The sequence below is a fragment of the Eulemur rufifrons genome, chromosome 16, assembly GCF_041146395.1.
Source record: "Eulemur rufifrons isolate Redbay chromosome 16, OSU_ERuf_1, whole genome shotgun sequence".
NCBI lineage: Eukaryota > Metazoa > Chordata > Mammalia > Primates > Lemuridae > Eulemur > Eulemur rufifrons.
In genome coordinates, this window is record NC_090998.1 from 20,634,236 (window position 1) to 20,656,549 (window position 22,314).

Consider the following 22,314-nt stretch of genomic DNA (forward strand, 5'->3'; position numbering starts at 1 on the left):
GCAGAACTGAGAAGAGAACCCAAGTCTATTGGATTTTTACTCCACCTCTTGGCCCCTCTCCATTCTCCCTAAGATGAGTTGCAAATATTTTAGATACTATTCAAATATGATGTGTTCTACTCAAATTCTTTTCCTGTTCTTTAGTTCACAAAGTATCATTCTGCACAAAATAAATGAATGACCACATAAACACTAGTTATAATTACTTTTGAAAACATTTTGAAAGCTACTGCAGAAATTGTAAGTTATCAATATAATTTAGGCAAATTCACAAAGTTTAAATCTAATCTTCTGCAGAATTCAGTAGGTATTAACAACATGGTAAAATTGAGCTATTTAGGGGTCCCAAATCCACAAATATCTATTCCTATAGATTAGCAATTGATCAAATCTTTTGTTGTTGATTTGGTTTTAGGGGATTTTTTTTGCTCCTATTGCAGGGTAAGGATAAGCGAAATGATACTTGAAAGTGATTTGGAACTAACCCTGCATCAACACAAGTTTCTGTATAAAGTAGGTGTGTAAAGGGGAAAAAACCCACTTGCTATCTAGTAAGTTCAAGGAAGACTCTTGACGGTTCTGCTTTCTGTTCTCTAGAAGCTATATTTAATTCATAAATCTGAACTCAGATTACCTTGGAATTTGATTTTTCTTCTCTATTCTTTCAAGGATATTGAGATATGCTACAATTCTCTATGTAGTTCTAAATTAGAATTTTAGGTGATGACAAAAAGAAAAAAGGACCACAATTACCATGTTGGAAAGTTCAGAATCCAGAAGCAGCTTACTTTTCATCTTCAAAATGAGACAGGATCTTTTATCTACATATTAATAGATAGGCCTTACACTCATTTAGTAAAGATTCTACTGACATATATTCAAAGTGAATATAAAACTATTATTTATTATACACGATTTGGCATCAGATAAAATAATAGGTAGGAATCATAAAATAATTTCACTTGTATTACAAAATATAAAAATTAGAATAGCTGATTTGGTTTTAAATAACAAATGCATCATTTCTCAAAATAAAAAAATTTAGGAAAAACACATTTATCCAATAGGTAATGCTACAAAATAAGGTACTGTAATTTTGAAAACTTATGTAATAAAAATTACAGTGAATGATCAGATGAGAAATGGAAAACAATACCTCCCACTTTTCTCCAAATATTGCACAGATCAAACTAGATTTACTACTATTAAATTAAGGTGCAATCATTTTGCATTTGAAAAAAATAGCAATGTCTTATAAGTATGTAACAATGTTCTTCAATTATAGCCTAGGTGCACAAAGACAGGAAGCTCATCTCTTTCTCACTTGTACTACCCCCACTCAAAACTTCTCCATATATCTTCTGAAAAAAACAAGCATTCTGTTGTCTCTGAAAATCTAAAAATTTTTGTAAAGTTTGATTGTTGCTAGAAAAAAAATTACCAGATATAATATAAATACCAAATATACTATGTTTGAATAGTTACATTGCAAAATCTAAATCTTTGAAAATACAACTTTAATACATTTGCAGTATGAGAGTGGAATATAATAGACAAAATTACCTGAATAATTTATGACAAAATTACTTGAGAAATTAAAATAAGAGTAATATTACTTTCTCCCTTTTATGAACATGAAGAAACACACAATGAGGAAATAAAGGACAAATCTTCACCTCAAGATTCAGTAAGATCACCTATAGTGAAGAAGCAAGTGAAAGGAACTAAAATGTGTAATTTATATTTGCTTTTTCCCTTACTTAACCAACCTTTAGCCGGTGGAAAAGGATGAGAAGGAAGTGAATCTGAACACAGTTCCAGCGGAAACTGTAGAAGTTCTTCATTATCTGTAGAGGCTAGAAAGGCAAGAAAAACACCAATTTTAATAGTAATGATTATTATTTTTCTTGTAAATTAAGAATCTGTGATAACAAATGTATATATATATTCATATTCACATTCTCAGGTCCACCTCCCCAACCCAATTTATTCTAGTTATTTTCTCCTTGGTTTTTCCCACGAGGAGCCTTTATCTGCACGATGGTGAGAGTGGTACTGCCTTCCCTGGTAGGACTACTGAGAAATTTTAAAAGATTAATACCTGTAAATCCCTTAGCACAGTGCCTTGCAAACAGTAAGCACTCAGTAATAATTATTAATATCCTACACTTTGTACCTCACTAGTTTCTATGATATTTAAACCAGTTATTTATCTTCTTTGACAAGTATGTGAACACAAAATCATTTAATACATCTATCTGACATTAATTCAATGCTCAAATCTTATCAATGCCATACATGTGGAATGTAATCAACTTTTAAAAGTTTAGACTAATCATGAATATTTTATTTAGCTAGTAAGTCACTTAAACTTTACAAAGTAGAGTATTTTCTTCATAATTTCTAATAATTTGAGTTTCTTTGGAATGTATTAAGAATCGTAGGCTGGGTGTGGTGGCTGATGCCTGTAATCCTAGCATGGTAGGAGGCCTAGGCAGGAGGATCGCTTGAGGTCAGGAGTTCGAGACCAGGCTGAGCAAGAGCAAGACCCTGTGTCTACTAAAAATAGAAAAAATTAGCTGGCCAACTAAAAATTAAAACAAAAAATTAGCCCGGTTTGGTGGCGGGCACCTGTAATCCCAGCTACTTCGGAAGCTGAGGCAGGAGGATCGCTTGAACCCAGGAGTTTGAGGTTGCTGTGAGCTAGGCTGATGCCATGGCACTCACTCTAGCCCAGACAACAAAGCAAGACTATATCTAAAAAAAAAAAAAAAATGGTACTCCCTAAATTTTACTGGATTAAGGACACTTCTGAGAATCTGCTGAATACTATGGGACTTTTCTTGAGAAAATTACGCAGGTACAGCATTTTGCTTACTACATTCAGTATGTTCTCAGATGCCTTGAGGACCTCGCCTCACCAGAGATCTTACGATAGGAACTCCAAAATTACTGCAGGATTAATATGCTATAATCTAAGTTTAAAAAACAGCAGCATTCCCTATGTAAATACCAGTCAAATACCACCTCGTTATGTGTGAACAATATCATATGCTTATCAACATAGTTATCTTGATAAAGATGAACAGAGAAAGCAGTAAATGCGTCTTCAAGAAACAAGTCATTTATTTCATCTACCTGTCCTCCATATTTTATCACTGAACTGTAACATAGACAAACACAAATTGTATTTCCCATCCATCAAAGGTTTACCTCTTTGCAATGACTTTTCAACATGTGTTTTTGTGGTCTGTAAAGCCTGATTTTTGTCAAAAGTTATTGCAACTGCTGTGACCGTAACCTAGAATTATAGAAACAGTATGATTAGCAAAATAATAATTGTGAAAATTAAGTTTCTTACAAATCTTTTTCAGTACCACAGAACAACCTATACCAACTGGCTAATTGGCCTTTCCTGGTTAAGAACCTCAACCAGAATTACATATAAACTCAGATATTTAAATACAACTATGCCCAACATAGACACTAAATCTAGATATTCCAGAAAAAGCTCAAAAACCTTCTCTAAAAAATGGGAAATGGTGAAATCCTACAAGATGAGTACAGATCCTATTGTATACATGCGGGAACACATGTGTGATTCCACTTTCAAATAACTACAGTTCAGAAAAGAGAAAAACACATGGCCTGAATCATACCAACATACACTTTTTAGTATTTTGAGGTAAAACAGTGTGTACTTCAGTTATTCAATTATGGCAAAATTATAATAAAATAGATCAGATACAAGCTAGAAATCTTCTTTAATAGACTGAATCTTAATTACCTGAATTAATTCATCTTCAGGAAGAGATACTGTAAAATTTACATGGCAAAGGCAGCAGGGGATCATGGATCGCAGTTTAAAATATAAGCTCTACACAACAGAAAACATTAGTAATGTCATTTTTTATTTAAAAATTTATAAAAGCTGATTTTCTTAATGTACATTATATTACAGCAAATGGAAAGTTAAAAAGATTAAAACAAAACTGGTCCACTTTTGCTTATTTTTACATTAAGAATATATTTTCAATATTTAAGCAGAGGGCAAGATTTAATCATTTGTCAACAAGTCATAAAAAATAAGAAATAGAATTTTTAAAACTTACACATATACACTAGATTTTTGTAAAATTTAAAACTATCAACTAACTTAAACTACATTTCTTTTATAGTATGTTAAGGGGGTGAGGACAACTTTAGCATCTCACCTGATGACAGAAGTAAGATATGTAAATAAGAATAATTCAGCCCACAACTGTGTAAGGTATTATGGATAATATAGGCACTTTTAAAATTTAATGATTCTTAGAAGGTTTAAATAAAATTTAGTCAGAAGGTTCCTACCTTGAGCAAATTTTCACAGAGATCATTAAAGTTCTTATTGAGAGCTTGATTAGTCAGGTTAAGGCTGCTTAATCTGATTACTCTCACCGAAGTGAACATCTAAATGTGGGGTGATATAACAACACATCATTTTATTATTTTCAACTAAATCCTGTAATGATTGATAAAATTGCCAAATAATGAACAATAGCTAATGTGGGTTGAAAAAGAAATAACATTTTAATTGCAATAAGGAGGTCATAAAGAAAAGAGATATTTAGATGAAACTTATTAAAATAACTTCTATGGTATTTGCTTAAAATTAAGAATGAAGGATTTACCTGTATTTCAGATGTCCAATTATTTATACCAGGCATAATTTCTGTATTACAACTATAAAAGCCTGTCAAAATAAATAATTAAATTATATAATAATATTCCACTGATTTTCATGTTAAATAGTATTTTTCAATTATAAATGAAGTTCTAACTGTAAAAATTTTCTTCTTTTCTAAAAATATGTCTTAGGAGACTTTAAGGCATCTTAATAAATTATCAAAGTTTTTTTTTCATTTATAAACATAAAAAGATTAAAAATCAGTTCCACCTAACTTCTAATGTGAATACTTTTAAATTACGTATTTTTAGCCTTGTAGCAGCAAAGCACATGATGCTGTGGTAAAGCCTTTAAAAGTAAAGTTAGTACTATAATAATTACAAACCACAATATTGATATTTAAAACTTCAGTTTCAACTCAAGGTAACTTTTTCTATTCACCTGAAGGAGGAGGAACATCAGTAAGTAGAGAATGCACATCTTCCATGGCATCTGTGTCATCAATCTGAAAATAAAAAGATTATAACTATTATATAAGTAGTAAATGTATAATTATTTCAAATTTTTAAAAAATTGTTTTTGTTAAATAGAAAACATAAGCGTCAAGAAACAGTATAGCTATTTTTTCCTAAGTTAAAATATATAACATAAAAAAATTCTAATATCAGTAAATTTCTCCACAGTAATAATACAAATACTTCTAAATGAAATATTTTTCACATTAAAGTACACTAAGTTTACAAAAAAAAACCCCTAGCCTTGTCAGGTGCAGGGGCTCACACCTATAATCCCAGGAGTTTGGGAGGCCAAGGTGGGAGGATTGCTTGAGCCCAGGGGTTTGAGGCCAGCCTGGGTAACACAGTGAGACTTTGTCCCTACAAAAAAAAAAAAAAAATTTAAACATTAGCTGGGCATGGTGGCATGTGACTAGAGTCCCAGCTACTCCAGAGGGTGAGGCAGGAGAACGGCTTGAACCAAAGAGTTCAAGGCTGCAGTGAGCTGTGAATGAACCATTGTACTCCAGCCTGGGCTACAGAGTGAGACCCTGTCTCTAAAACAAAACAAAAAACTAGCCCTTTCTCAAGTCTTTATGAGAGCATATTTCTGAAAACTTACAAAGACACCATAAGTAATCATTATCCCAATTTGTTAAAATTAAGAAAGTATAATTAAAAAAAGCTTTTGACTAAATACAAAACTGTTTAACAATGGAATAAGGTAGAGATAAATTCAAAGGCATACCTAAAATAAATAAGTCTAAATCCTGTATTTCTTACATCATAATATTCCATTGTGACTAATAAATACTGAAAATATCCAGCTGGCCATATATTGACAGTTGTCTGTATATCGGGTGTCTAGGTCCTGACTCGCAGACTCTAAGCTTCCCCTCACATGACCCTCAGTGACCTCAAGAATCATTTTCTGGAACATGGAGGATAAAGCCAGCCATGTGAACACTGGGGGTGGTTCCAGTTTAGAGCTCCTGGAAGGTAAAGTCCTTCCTGGGGTGGATGCTCTAGCAATATTTAGTACTTTCCTGCCTTTTGGTTCCTGTGCACAGGAGTCAACTTAGCTAAGTCAACTTAGCATTTTCTGCATCTGCACTTGGCATTAGCTAAAATCTTCCTCCGCATCAAGATTCAGCTAGTGGCCAGGAGATGAAGTGCCAGGAACTTGTAAACAGTTGCACAGTATCTCAGCTCATCTTTACAGCACCGTGGATTTGCCTACATTCTTCAAGATCCCATTTCTTAGTGACTAAACCATTGTGCATTCTAGAGTGCAAATATTTATATTTTGACTGTTAAAAGAAAGTGAGCTGTGTAAGCTTAGTTCTCTTTTTGCTGTAGCTTATTCTGATTAGCTTTGTCACTGTTTCACTACTCAGCATGGAAACAAGATGAAATTCCAGTTGTAGGTAGGGAGACACAGTTGATGATCTGTTAAATAAGCAATAAAAGTATCTATTGAAACTGGGGGAAAAAAAATCATTTTCACTTCACCTTAGCTACCCACGTGTGTGGCCACACCTCAACTCACTATTCCCAAAAATGCTCCACACCCAGCACCTGACGCATTCTCCATCTATAACCCTGTCTCTTTGTCCCCTCTTACTGAATCTGCCCCTTGCCCTCAGTGTTCCGTCCACATTTGAGGCTTCTTTGTTCTCATGTGCCTCTCCACTTAGCCGGGATCCCAATATCAGACATATCAATAATGCTTTAGATCAAACCCCATGTAATGCTTAGCATCACCTGCAAAGTTTGTTAAACAGATCCCTGGGCCCCGCCCTGAAATTCTCATTGAATAGGTCTGAGGTAGGGGCCCAAGAATTTACATTTCTCACAAGCTCCCAGGTAGTGCTGATGCTGCGAGCAGTCACACCACACCTTGAGTAGCTCTGTTCTGAACAGTACCTGCAACCTTTTACTTCCTTGAACTGACATATTCTTTTGCCAAGTTCCATTTTTTCCATTCTCAAACTGTAGAGAAACGTGGGAAAAAAGGCAAAACACCATACAATTTGGGTTTTCCACGAATTAACACTCTCACCTCAGTTAGGCCTTGCACATCTCTCATGGCTGACATCCTCATCACTGTCCCTGGCACTGTTCCTGACTCTTCAAATCTCCAGTTCCGTCCCAAAACAATTCTACCACCAGCTTCCTGCTTCCCTGAGACCAAAGCATCTGATTTTTTTTTCCTCTCTCTCTCAACTTGTACCTTACTGGATTTCTGAGTATCCTCGTTCATTTTCTCTTCCTTCAGTATAAAAAGGAAGATCTTCTATCTCTAGAGGATAACCATTCTACAGGGGACGGCAGGTACAACAGATTTGTGAGGGAGGAGGCTCCTTTTGTGCCACATCTATTCTCTAGGAAAGTTACTAAAATGTTCTCAGTGTCTTTTTATAAAGAAAGATTGTTATCTTCTGAATTCAGTAAGAGAACACTACACTCAGAATTCACAGTGCATATATTACTACATATTACATGCAAAAATGTTATAATTATAGTAACATAACATATAAAGCAGGCAATTATAGTAAATTAAAGAACAGCACTTTAATTTCTTATTTAAATTCATTCAAGTTTACAAAAATAACTCCGAAGGTTTAATACTACTTTAATATTTCAACCCATACATTAATTTTTTCATAACCATCTGCATTATTATAATCTGTCATCTGGTGTTCAACAAAAAATATATCACCAAGTTCTATATTTTCAAGTTTGTTATAATTTCTATTATAATCTCTTTTATAACAGTTGTAATGACATAAAAGTATTAATCAATTTAACATCTGATTAAAAAAATGTTTACCTTCTAAAACCTTTAAGAAATTAGTGCAATGCAACATTACCTCCAAAACAAAAGCATCTTTTTTCCCATGTGAAAGGTCTAATTCTGTAACTTCATCAGAACTTTCTGATTGAGATCTTAAAAGTCTTGACCGCTGTCTAGGTTCTGGGATGGGTGATCCTATAATTTCTTCAGATATCTCCTAAAGAAATACAATTGCTTTTATATCATATGAGACTGTTTGGTTTTACATTTTTATATTAAAAGACTGAACTTTTTTACCCCCATAATAAGCTGAAATAAAAAACACATACACACACAAAAAAAACCTCATATATAACATCCAATATGCTAATCAATAAAGCCTCCTGTGTTGATCAGAGATAATAATAATGAAGTATTTACAGTATTAACAAAAAAAAAAAAAAGACAATTACCTATGGAGAAGAAAGCCTGTAAAATACATTCAATGAAGTCTATATTTAAGAATGCTCTTTATAATTAACCTTTTATAGAGGATATGGAAATTTCCTTTTATCCATAATAGCAGCCTTATTGATATACTAATCCTGAAACACATATATAACTGTCACAGACATGACAAGGCAAAGCTGACATCTAGTGTACAGAAAAGACACTACAGTGGGTATGGAACTGGCAGCCCTTCAAGCTCAGAAATCCAGCACTCCTGGCTATGTGTACATTCTACTCAACATTTAAAAGTCCTAACAGGCCATAAAGATTTAAAGATTTATGTCCCCAAAAAGAATTCTAATCTTTTATATCTTTTCTTATCCATTGGTAATTTTCCAAAGCTCCACATAGTAAAACCTGGAATATGACAAATGTATGTGTATGAATACATATATACATTTATTAATACGATGTATGTACTTTCTATGCGACTTATTAAGCTAAATAAACTTTGGTAGTTACAATAATGATCTTTTCAAGGTGAGTGTACGGTTCACTAACCATATGGGTTAGTGAACTTTTCTCTATTACAGAACCAAAGATCAGAGCTAACTGTAAGTTCTAAGTATCTGTTACCACAAGGAGTCCCAGAAGAATGTGGGTAATGTGAGCCCAAATGCAGAAGGCATAACCTACTGCTAGTGAAACAGAATTATCTTTTTAAAAACCAAGAAAATTAGAAGTTTTTCAAAAAGATAGTTTTAAATGTTCATTGCTGGTGTATACCTTAGATAAAAGACAGCCACTGCACAATTTCATAGCATAATGCTCTACAGAGTACTTTCACATCCATTTATCTTATTTGAGCTCCAAATTAACTTGCCCTGTATAAATTTGGCAGGGTACCCATTACAATAATTACAAAATGAGAAAGAGCGGCAATTCAGAAGTAAACTAGTTTGCTTGAGTTTGAAAGCTAGTAAGTGTATTACTGCAAAGTCAAATGGCAAGAAAAAAATAAAGTAAAATAAAAAAGAAAACCAGTAAGTGTGGAACCTTAACCTATCTAGGTCAGAATAAAATAAAAAATAAATTAAACAAAACAAAATAGCATGGAACCTGTCTAGGTCGGTTCTTTTGACTCAGTGCAATGTTTGTCCCACTAGATACTACACTTCTTTTTAGAATTTTACAGTAGTTTTAAACTCTGTTAAGCCTCTGTTCACTGTATCATGGAACTAATAAATGTAACGGTCTGGCATTCAATATATTTTAGGTCCATAATGAGGGTTCATTATTAGTAGTGTTATTCTAAAAGATTTACATCTTATTTTGATACCTGTATCTACATAAAGTTTAATTAAGTGGTACCTCATCTCTGCATTAGAAACATTTTTCAATGTATTGAGAAAAATTCAAACGAAAGCATCCACTTCAGCTAAAGCTATCTTTCTAAGAGAAAGAACACTCTGATCCACATTTTCAGGGTGAGCATACATTCTTTACAAAATTGAAAACACAAAACTGTAATGTAATTAACCTTGTGCACTGACTTTGTCAAACGAATTCTGAGATGTTATGCTAAAAAACTATAGTATAGTATCGGATATAAGGAAAGATGTATTAGAAGATTCACAAATTGATGAGTCCTTTTGTAGAAATACATGAAATTCATATATGCAGAAATTTTAAAAATCTTAATAGATTTACTCCCTTCTTCATAATGTAAATTGTGTGACACATAGGAGCAACTCAGTAAGAACTAAAGGAAGTAACCTAACTCATATTCTTATATCAATACATCCCTGTCTTCAAGGGGCTTCAAGTAAGACAGACATATAAAAACTAAGTGCAATAATATGTAACAGGCACTGATGTACACATAGGTACAACATGAACATAATGGAGGAAGAATTAATTCTTCCTGTGGGAGATCAGGATGGATTTACAGAGGTGATAAACAGTATTAAGTAAAAGAGTTCAGCTCATTATCATTAGAACTGATAAATGAAGAATAAATAGAGCCCTAACATGCAGCTTTACAAACCATTGTCCCTGACTGGTATAAACACTATAAGCAGATGTTCAAATATAAAAATGTAATTAAAAAATAAAAATAATGTACCATAAAAACAAGCAGTTAGTAAAGTGGCATACAGAGAGCTTTTATCAAATTTATTTTTCAAGTATTAATATATTAACAAATCAACATTTTTATTCAATTTCAACAGGCTCTAAGGCAGCATTATTCAATAGAAATATAAAGCAAACCACATAGGTAATGAAGTAAAAAGAAACAAATAAAATCAATGTTAATAAAATATTTTATTCAATTCAATATGTCCAAAAGATTAAATTTTCAATGCATAGTCAATATAAAAATATTCATGATATTTTACATTCTTTTTCATACTAAGTTAAGTCTTCAAAATGCATTCTATATTTTATACTTACAGCACATCTCAATTCAGACCAGCTACACATCAAGTGCTCAGTAGCCACATGTGGCCAGTGGCTACCACAATGAACACTGTAGCTCTAGTTCATGTCCTGAAAATTCCTCCCAGCTTAGTAATTTTTCTAGAATAATGATAAGAACTATATGTCTGATGTAAAGATTCAGATGCACTGCTTCACAAGACCAGCCAAAATTAGATAGTATGTATAAAATAATAAAACATCAATAATAATGTTATCGAAACCCTTTCCTTTGTGAAAGTATTTCATTATCAGTGAACAAATGGTTTCATTCTAACTCCAACACATTTTTCTTTCAGTTTAGACCATGGCTAGCTATAAAGCATCCACACAAAAGGAAGCATTGTGATACCTCTTGAAAACTTGGTAAAGTGACTGATTGATTATGGAAATGACTGGTAGGAAAATTATAATAAAGAAACAATAAATGAAAAACTATACTCCTTCACATTTTTACCACAGATGAGCAACCTTTCTTTTTACTAAAAAAGAGCATTTTAAATCATTCAGTTCATCATTTAACAAGTATTTATTAAGAGGCTACTACTATGAGTAATTGTTCCAGGCATTAGGAACACAGCCCTCGTGGAACTTTATTATACTAGTTATAGCAGGCAATAGACAAAAATAAAAAACATTATCTGTACAGACACACGCACATACAAGAGTTATAAAAAAACAATAAAAGAAGGAAGGGTGATAGGAAGTACTAAAAATAGAAAAGAGTTGTCATTTTTAAACAGGACGGTTAGAGTAGGCCTACCCAAAAAGGAGATATTTGAGCAAAGACATAAGGAAGGTGAAAAAATGAGTAATAAGTAAGCTAATTTAAGCAGTTTAAAAAAAAAAAAAATCTTTCATATCCAAAACAAGATAACCTAAAAAATATACTAATAAACTAATAAACAATAACTGACATATTCACAATGTAGGTTTATTTTACTTACTGGAGGATTAATTTCATATAGCTCTTTGTTCTTAGCAATTGTGTCATTTATCTTTTTCTGCATGTGAGAGATATGCTGTTCATATGAGCCATCATTAGGAGTCTTCCCAGCAATCTGAATACCGCCAGGAGTTGGTAAAGCTGCTAAATATACACCTGTGGCAGACTTGGAAAAATAATGGGGAAATAATCAGAAAAAATACCTTAGAATAACGATCCTTAAGTTTTCGTATTTAGGAATGTGGTCTTTGCCCAGTAGGAAAAAGACAGTAAGCATCCGTGTATGCACAGGATGTCTCTGGAAGGGCACACAAAAACGTAAGTGGTAACAGGGACGGGTTTTTTCTGGGGAGGACCTGGAGAAGGTGGGGGACAATTGTGAAAGGAGGATTTACTTTTGACTGCATATCCACAATTGTACTTTTTATGTTTTCACTCTATAATTTTAAAAAATACAATTAAAATTTAAAAATTGCTTAGCAAAAAAAAAAAAAAAAGCTGCTAAAAAAAATTCTTCATTAGTGAGTAGACAATCTAACTTTAAATAGTGGCAAAAGTAAAAGGGAAACTTTTGCAAGGCAAGTGAAGAAACTGAAGTTCAGAAAGGATAGGAAACTTACTCAAGACCACAGTCAATAAATGTGGAGAAGAGATTCAAATCTAAGTGTTTCTCACTCCAAAATCCAAGAACTTTTCATTCTATCACCCTACCTTCATAATTACCAAGAAAAAAAATTTTACTTGATACAGACTTATTTTCAATACTTAATTAAGCTGCTATTAATTTCTGACTCTATAACAATACTATATACCTTTAGTACTGAAAAACTATTATGGGAAATACATAAAGATAAAATTTTTATATATAAATTAAATATATAATGTATTTATGTTTAAATATGCTAATATAAGCAAAGCAAAAAATATTAGAAGTATAAATATCAAATTGTTAACATCAGAGAAGTGGAATGGGAAAGAGAGAAGAACTTTGGCTATTTGTGTATTTAATTATGGCTATTTTGTATATTCAATTGTTTGAACTGTTATTATTTCTGAAATTAATCAATTGCCAATTTTGTAAAAGTCCATCCTAGAAAGGGTATGATAGTCTACAATGAAGTCTGCACAGTAGATAAAATTTATCTTCAGGAGTGCTCTCTCCTCGTTCGTTCATTAGTGTCCATCATTGCACCCACGACCCAGTGTCTGATGCTTAATCACAGAACCTACATCCCCCAACCCATACCATATGAAGCCTTACCACACCATCTCTAATACTTTCTTATCTCCCTTCATTAATGGGGCAACAGCCCCGAACAGTTAAGAACACAGATTCTGGAACCAGATAGGTTCTCACACACATAACCACATCACTGTGGAGTGTCAACCTATTACAACTTGCATTTTCTCCTCTTGTAAAGTGAAGATTATATTACATTCCTTCTGGGATAGCACAGTGCCAGACACCTAGTTGGAACTCATCAGAGATTACCTATCACAGAAGCTACTCCTGAGACCCTGAGATTTAAGGGCACAAACTATAACAAAGCACAAAGATGAAAATGTCAAATAGTTGTCATTAGTATTACTAATGATCAAGCAGGAAAAAGATTAGTATGAATCAGAAAAGCAGTTTTTGAAGCAGCTCTTGAATTATACTAGTGTCATAAACTAGTTTCCTGAGGCTCGACCATCAGAAATATTAATATTTGGTATAGTTAGCACAATGTTTTTTAAGCCTTTGAATCTGAATGCAGCTCTTAGTCCCCATAGGTACCCACCAATAACTACAGTCTTCTAATTCAGCCCAAACTACACATTTATGCTATGTCCTCACTAAACATGCAAATTTTTAGAGTACTGAATTAAAATGAACACTTTTTCCCCAAGTTGATCTAGGTATCAAATATTTTAATAAACCAGGTTACTTTCAATGATTATTACAAATTTCTGTTGTTAGAAAATTGTGGTACCTAATCAGTTTATCATGACATAATTATTTACTACATACAGAAATTTATATATTTGCTCTTATAGAAATACCAGATGACACAGGAAATAATTTTGCATTTTTGCCTACAAATGTATACTGAGACAAAGAATTCAAGTTCTATAAATTTCTCAAAATTAAACTTCTATGCATGTCTCAGAAAGATGGCAAGAGAATTCTAATTTGAAAATTGCCAGTGACATAGACAAAATCCCGGCTAGCAAAGTGCCTAGAATATGAGGATTTTCATACATATTGTTGATCAGATTCCACGGGATCAATATGTATTTCGCAGGCACCTAGATTTCTGGATCCCATGCCACTTACAGAGGCAGCACTGACTTTCCCCACTGACATCTTTTCAGTCAGGACTCATTTTCCAACAAGCCAAGATGCACATGAAGCTGAGACAGAGCTTTTCCCTGTCTCATATTTTATCCACACTTAAGAAACACACATATTTACTACACTTTCTACCACTGGCCACAGGTACACAGTTATGATGAAACTTAAATCTCTGTTCAACAGTAGGCAGTGTCTCACATGTTTTGCTTTATTTTGTTCTTTAAACTAAGATTATTTTAGTGCATGGTCCAACATCCAGGATGTTCTGGATGTTGGAACCCCCTCAATGGACATTTGGCAATGTCTGAAGACATTTTTGGTTGTCACAACTGGAGGGATACTACTAGCATCTAGTGGGTAAAGGCCACGGATGCTGCTAAACATCCTACAATGAACAGGACAGCCCCCTGCAGCAGAGTTACCCTACCCCGATGTCAACTGTGCCAAGATGGAGAAACCCTATTTTAGCAACATATGAACAATAATAAAGTTCAGAACAGTGGTGGCCAACTTACTAAACAAGCTACAAATGATAATTTTTAGAGATAAGACTATTGAGGTTATGATCACAGACCCTTTAAAATACGTGAATGCTTATCATCAGATTTTTCACTTCTTAAAAAGTCCCCATCCTTTAAAAGGCTTGATGTCAATTTCTTTGTATAAGTCTTCTAAAAGATTCTTTGATCACATAAAACAGAATCTACAACTACAGAAATCACAAAACAAAGCCAAAAACATCAAAACTTACCGCTAGGCCCATCAACATATTTTCACCCACTGTAATCTGAATTCTTAGACCAAACAAAGCATTCATTCCTTTGAGTTTTAGTTTATTCATTAGCTGCGTATGTACTTCATATTCCATAAATGGCAAGAGATTACTGATAGCTGTAGCATTTGCTTCTGCCTGTGCTTTCTTTTTTAAACGACATAACCTGTTAAGGAAAATAATTTAGACAGTGGACAATAGTCTTGGTACCATTTTAAGAAATATCCAATTTCCAAAACTTCCTAAAAATGTGCTTAATAAAACATTTGCTTGTTTCTAATAAGCTTATTAAGTTGTATCAATAATCTTTTCTGCCAGTTTTTGTCACTGTATAAACTTTCACTAAAAATCATATTTCAATAAACAAAAATGAAAAAAACCTCAAAATCTCTAAAAGTGAAATAATGACCAAAATCACAAGAGAATATAATTCTAAATCTTAGGTTTCCTAAATGCATGTGATCATATGATGGAAAAAAGTTACTTCACTCATTAAAAAAATATGAGAAGTTACTTGAGCATCTACTTTGTGCCAGAAAAGTTACCTTCAAAGCGACAGTAATTAGACTAATAGGTTATTTCTCAACAATTAGCAATGAAAGCCAGAAGGCAGTGGTGAAAGCGTATCTTCAATGTACTAAAACAAAACAACTGCCAGCCCAAAATATTTTTTAAAGATAAAAGTAAAATAAACACATTTTTCAGACAAACAAAAACAGCACACCACCAGCAGACCCATCAAAAGAAATATGAAAGCATATGCCTCAGTCAATAGAAAAACAATGCCAAATGGAAGGTCTCAGACACAAGAAGGAAAATAAGTAAATGGATTAGAAATATATTTTAAAAGAAAAATTAATATGACTTTGTAATGAATTTGATGTGGGGAGGTTGAGAAAGAGGACAGTGTCAAAGAACATCAAATTTGGCATGAAGAACTAGGTAGAAAAAGGTACCACTATTAAGACAGAAAAGGCTAATGATGAGAAAGAAGTGGAGAAAATCAGCAGTTCAACAAGAAACAAGTATGAGATGCCTGACATACCAATATGAGATAGGAAGAAGACAGGTATATGAGTCTGAAGCTCAGACTCACATACCTGACTAGAGTTATAAATTTGGAAGTCACAGACATATAGATAGCATGTAGATCTACATGAGCTAATGAGTTCAGAAAGGGAAAGAGCTTTGAGAAGCAGGTCCAAACCCATGGCTCCCCCTCAAGGATCAAGAAATGAGGAGGAGTCAACAAGGAGGCTGACGACTGCACTAAAAGGTAGGAAAACAGAGTGTGATATTATGTGAGTCAAAGGAATTTCAAGAAGAAAAAAATAATCAATTGTTCACTGTCGTATATCAATTGTGTGCTGAGATGTCAAGTAAGATGAGGACAGAAATGCCCAAGGGATTTGGTAACCTGACTGACAGTCGCTGGTGACCAAGACAGTCACAGCACAGTTTCCTGTATGCCTGCCACAATTTAGGATTTCCTACTCCAGTACATTTTAAAAGGAACTCTTACCAGCTAAGTGGAATAGCAAAACACTACATAGCAATGATCTTTAAAAGAAAAAAAAAAAGATCAGTTTCTAAAATGTGTTACATATGTAATGTCACTAAAGCAGTCTATACTTAGTCACATCTCTAGCCTGAAGCAGTTTAATTAATAATTCCCACGATAATAAACATTTGTATAGAATTTAAATGTTAAAAACTTCTTTTGCATATAAACTTGAGTTTTATACAGAGAGGTTTTTTTCCTCCCAATTTTACATGCAATAAAATACAAGGTTCCAATAGATTTGCCCAGTTTGTCCAGGATCACACAGGTAAGAAACAGTAGAGCTGATATTTGAAAAGAGGTTTATGACTCCATACCCTCATACTTTTTGAGAGACACTAAATGCTGTTTTCACAAACATACCTTGCTTGAATAAGACAACCTTTTCCAATAACTGTTGCATCTGTTGGGAGGTCTATGGTTGTAAAGAGAACATCAGGAACTTTTTGTTTCCTACAGTTATAGCAATATGTGAGATGAGCTGGAAATGGCATATTCAGTTCATCATAAGGTATATGGCAAAATCCACAGCCTGTAGGCAAGTTTTCTTCAAGCCTATATAAATATATCAGGAGGGAAAAAAGCATTCTTGAAAAACCTATAAATTTTTCAAACACAAGTAATTGATATTACATACACAGTACTTGTATACAAACTATATAACTTCTATCACAGAAGACTGTAAGAGTACCACTGTGACTGATAAAAATTACAAATGACCATGAAATCAGAACCATATTTTTCTTATGAGAGAAAAGGCTTATCTAAGTAGAAAGTCATTTTGCATTAATTCATATGTTTGATGACTCAACACCTGACAAAGACACCTCTTATCCCAAAGTTTTTTCTTTGGATACAACATTAAAAAAAAAAAAATGACATTTTCCTACTGCTTGACAGATATAATCACAAAAAATTCCTAAGAAAATAATGTTTAACCAAACAACCTAACACTTTTTAAAAATTTAATGTAAAAAAAGTACTTAAAAAGAAAAATAAATAAGTCAAAATTAGGCATACTCTAAGATTTCTAATTTCCAATGACTGCTTCAACATTTCTGAAGAACCAAAACACCTGTATTATAAATGGCATACTTATCAAACACAAACCACAAATGAAACACCCATAATCTCCCCATTTGTTGTAAAATATTTGTTGTACTATAATATTTATAAGTTCATTTAAAAATGATTAAGCATTTTTTCATTCACTAAATTTGAGGCTGTCAGGCCAATAGGGATGGAAATAGACCAAAGCTCCATGGAGAACTCCAGACTTTCACACAGCTACATCTTCTATGACTCTGGAAAGAGGTGTATCTCAATTGTCCCTAACCTAAAGCAACCCATTAGAAGTTGAAATTTGGTAAGCAGGTAAATTAAAAAGGGAAAGGAAAACTCATACTGTACCACGAGACAAGCTTTCTGCAAGTTCTTTATACATAGGTTTTTACTGACTCTTCACAATAACCCTCTAAATCACATTCAATTACTCCTAGATATTACTCTTTTACTGTGGAAATGGCATTCTGGTATATTAGAACAGAGAAGTTAGACATCTAAATGGAACTGTGTGACCCTGAATAAGTTATTTAACTTCTCAGAGCCTCCTCTATAAAACTGGAATATCTACCTAGAAAGGTTTGTGGATTTTTAAAAGATTAAGAAAACTATAGCTAAACACACTCCCTATCCAGTATTATGTCTAGCAGACATCAACAAATACTAGCTCCACTTAGCCTGAAACCAAACTGAGATATTAACTTGCTAAGTCACACTAAGTAATAAATAGCAGACCTCATGTTTAAATTCAAAGCCAATGTGTTATAAGGGGGCACAAAAGGATGAAAATTGAAACAACTTTTAACTAAACATCTCACACAAATTTGAACATTAATGGTGCAACATCATAAGGCATAAAAATATAGACGTATTAAAATTTATGAAAGCATTTGAAATATGAAATGTACACAAGAGATTATCCCTGAATAGTGAGACCATAGGGAATTTTTTCTTCTATCTACTCTCCTATATGCTCAATATTATTTCTAGTAAGCACTAATAATTTTTATAGCAAAGGGAAAAAGATTTTTCCTCTTTAACAACTAGAGAGAGCATCTGTTGTATTGGACTACCATACAAGAGAATATACTGTACCCATCTAAGTCACAATACAGAAATAACCAAGCTGCATAGGACAGGTAATTTTTAAAATTAGGCTTTTTATCTACTTAGGAATGAAATCTACAGACGTGTGGGAACTATATCGCAGCACTGGGAAAACTCACTGGCTAAGGCAGTTTTCTCAGAACATTCCAGTTGTTCAATATACTTCAAAATGTCCCACCTTCACTTATTTATGATGACCTTTAAGGCTTTGGAATTTATAATGGTCAATATCCTTTTAAATACTGCCAAAAGAAACCAACCAAGGTCCTCTTGTGACTACCAGAGCTAGAATATCTTTCTTTTTTATATAGAAACTTACAAATTTATACTAAATTTCACCAGATAAAAAATTTTTGTGCTTTCTTCCTTAATATAGACTTAATATATTAATATTGAGGAAAAAAGTAAACATGCATAGTGTGACATAAGCGGTAATTAAAATCTACATTATCCAGGTAGACTCTGGAACCTAACTAATTTATATTAGAAGAATTTCAAGTATACATTTTTATATAAATATTTTTAATATTTATACATAATTTTTGCATTTAAATTAAATATATTTCTATATAATACTTATGCATTTAAATATATAGTCAGCCCTCCATTATCCATGGCTTTGGCATCTATGGATTCAACCAACTATGGATCAAAAATATTTGCAAACAAAAAAAATCCCACCAAGTTCCAAAAATCAAAATTTTAATTTGTCATGTGCTGAATACTGTGTTGAATACATGTGAATGAAATGAAGTATAGGCATTGTATTAAGTATTGTAAGTAATTCTAGGGATGATTTAAAGTATACAAGAGGATATGCACAGGTTATATGCAAATACTATACCATTTTATATAAGGGATTTGACCATCTATGGATTTTGGTATCCACAGGGGTCTGGAACTAATACCCTATGGATACCAAGGGATGACTCTGTGGGGGTGTGTGTGTGTGTGTGTGTTGGATAGTTTCATCTTTTTTATGGAAAGCATTTTCGACATTTATGGAAGCTTACAGTTTAAAAGTTCAAAGGGAACAATAATTAAATAAACCAAAAAAATAAAGCTCATTTTACCTAATGCTTTTATTTTCTCTTTCACATAATATAGTCACACTTCACTTTCCATGAAGTTTCTATAATGTATTTAATTTTGATATAATACAGTATTTTGATTATTTTATAAATTAAAGAATTTTCTTTATGAAAATTGTTTCATGACCTCTTTCTGTTTTTGGAGATGAGACAAAAGGAAAAGAGGAAGAAAAAATCAAAAGATATTATTTCTATATTGTGACAAAGTCAAAAAAGAGTATACTTCAAATTTTTCAGTTAACATACTAGAAACAATAATGTGTGCAATAGAGTACAGAATCCAATACTTCTCTGTTACTATGGGTTAGTTAAAAATCAGTGAAGTGCTTGGTCCTGATTTCTATACTATACCACTGTAAGCCACCCTTACAATGAACTATCCCAGCTCTGAGGAAATAAAGGTCAACCTCTCCCTCCTCTGCCCTTATTAAAAATAAGCCAGGCTGCCATGACAACCTCTGTTCCAAACAGCCTTCCACGGTGCCATCCTGAAGAAATCTAGGATTCAGAACAGCCGCTGTGCCGGATGCAGATAAAATGCAGACCTCTTCACTATAAAGGAAAAAAAACAAACAAGTTAATATTTTGAGATCGTATAACTATGAATAATGCTAAATATCATACAACATGACAATTTAAATTCAAATTAGACTCTACTAAATGTTAAATAATATCATGGGATTACCTCCTAACCCTAGGATAGAAAATAGAAGTAATGTAACTTTATTAGAATGGAAAGGGTCAGAATTCTTTACAAATTAAAACTCAAAAAAGATAAGGTATTAATGATAACTTCCTCTAAAATACGGTAAGACTGAAAGAATAGAATGTCTCAAAATATAAGCAGTAATAAACTAACTATATTGTTGAATCCAGCATTAATCAATTAAATTGTATTAAAATACTCTTTAAATGCATATAAAGTTTTGTTAAAATTATTCCAAAAGCACAACTATGTAAGCATCTATATTTATATAGATTTATATAGCTTAAATTTAGATAATTATAAAGGTATCTGAAACAATATCCAAAATATACTAAATAAAGCTTAACACATTGACTACCACACTAGAAAAAAAAATTTTTTTCTTGGGGCCATGTGTTTCATTACCAAAATAGAATGAAAACTTCAAAAACAAAATGATCCTTTCTAATTTAATGAAAAATTTGTTATTTTTTTATTGTTTTCTGTGTGTGATTATTAATTGTAACAATAAGAACATCAACAAGGTAAAGAGACATGTGAGTTACATATGCTTCACGAGGCCCTGGGCTCAAAACTAGTGTGACTTAAATACCACTTACAGAGCAGTTAACGTGTTAAACTACATCACTATATGACAGAAAACTGATTTTCAAAAGAATTCTTTGAAATTCTTTATTATATATCATCCAATTTGAAAGCTAAAAAATTAACAATCAACATGATTACTAAGTGAAATCACCCAAAACAAATGAGAAAAGTAGCAACGTAGGGATGAAATACTGAAAACAAAGTATAAATGAAACAAAAGCCCAAGAGACATGGAAGAAATAGTCACTTGAACTGTTAGTGAACAAAGACAGACCAGGCTTAAAAGGTTAGTGGACACTAAGGATGCCAGAAGGAATAACTTGGAGCCATTGAAGACTTTGAATCAAGGAGTCAGAAGAGCAGAAGTATATTTCAAAGAGTTTAATCCAGTAACAGTAAGTAGCATGGGTTGGAACAGAAAACATCAGTAAAAATTGGATTTAAATACAAAGATTTTTTTGAGGTCTACGGGGGGAAAAATCTTCTATCAGATGAATTCAAACTCTAAGTAAATTAACTGGACTCACTTGTACACTCTTGCATCTGTGACCTACCTTCTGCCATGCTGAATAGATACCCTGTGGCCTACTTCACATGCTACTCTTTTAAGCTTTGAAACTTCTCCCCATACCTCTTCTCTTTATTTATATAGTTCATATTCATCCTCCAAGATTCCGTTCAAGCATTAGTTACTTCAGTAACACTTTCTTGCAATCCTACTTCTGGCTTTCAGCTCTCTGGGATCCCAATGCATGCTGGTATATCACAATCATAAAATTTACTTCTGATGCTCCCATAGAATGTAAATCTGATGGCAAGAACTATGTCTTTTAAAACCATATCCCCCAGTACCCCCAGGACCTGAAAGTATATGACACTAAATCCATGAACGAGGCAAAATGATCTACCAGAGAGTAAGACAAGATAAGCATGACAAAGTTAGTGGTTAACAAGAGTAGAATAGAATAGTTCAAGAGTACAATACAGGCCGAGCACAGTGGCTCACGCCTGTAATCCTAGCACTCTGGGAGGCCGAGGCTGGAGGATCGCTCGAGGTCAGGAGTTCGAGACCAGCCTGAGCAAGAGCGAGACCCCATCTCTACTAAAAATAGAAAGAAATTATTTGGACAGCTAAAAATATATATAGAAAAAAATTAGCCGGGCATGGTGGCACATGCCTGTAGTCCCATCTACTCGGGAGGCTGAGGCAGAAGGATTGCTTAACCCCAGGAGTTTGAGGTTGCTGTGAGCTAGGCTGACGCCATGGCACTCTAGCCCAGGC

General features: G+C 33.2%; 1 protein-coding gene across 18 annotated transcripts in view; it reads right to left on the reverse strand.

Annotated features, from left to right (window-relative positions):
* C2CD5 (C2 calcium dependent domain containing 5) overlaps positions 1-22,314 on the reverse strand; it is a 95,733-nt gene that overhangs the window by 19,017 nt on the left and 54,402 nt on the right. For all 18 annotated transcript variants that reach the window (XM_069490703.1, XM_069490702.1, XM_069490701.1 and 15 more), the window contains 11 exons: positions 20,195-20,290; positions 16,842-17,033; positions 14,897-15,083; positions 11,812-11,976; positions 8,034-8,174; positions 5,108-5,171; positions 4,671-4,732; positions 4,351-4,449; positions 3,788-3,877; positions 3,214-3,301; positions 1,770-1,856 (listed from right to left, as the gene is read on the reverse strand). In XM_069490703.1, coding sequence (XP_069346804.1) covers positions 1,770-1,856; positions 3,214-3,301; positions 3,788-3,877; positions 4,351-4,449; positions 4,671-4,732; positions 5,108-5,171; positions 8,034-8,174; positions 11,812-11,976; positions 14,897-15,083; positions 16,842-17,033; positions 20,195-20,290 — 1,271 coding nt within the window. The remainder of the gene's footprint in view (positions 1-1,769; positions 1,857-3,213; positions 3,302-3,787; positions 3,878-4,350; positions 4,450-4,670; positions 4,733-5,107; positions 5,172-8,033; positions 8,175-11,811; positions 11,977-14,896; positions 15,084-16,841; positions 17,034-20,194; positions 20,291-22,314) is intronic.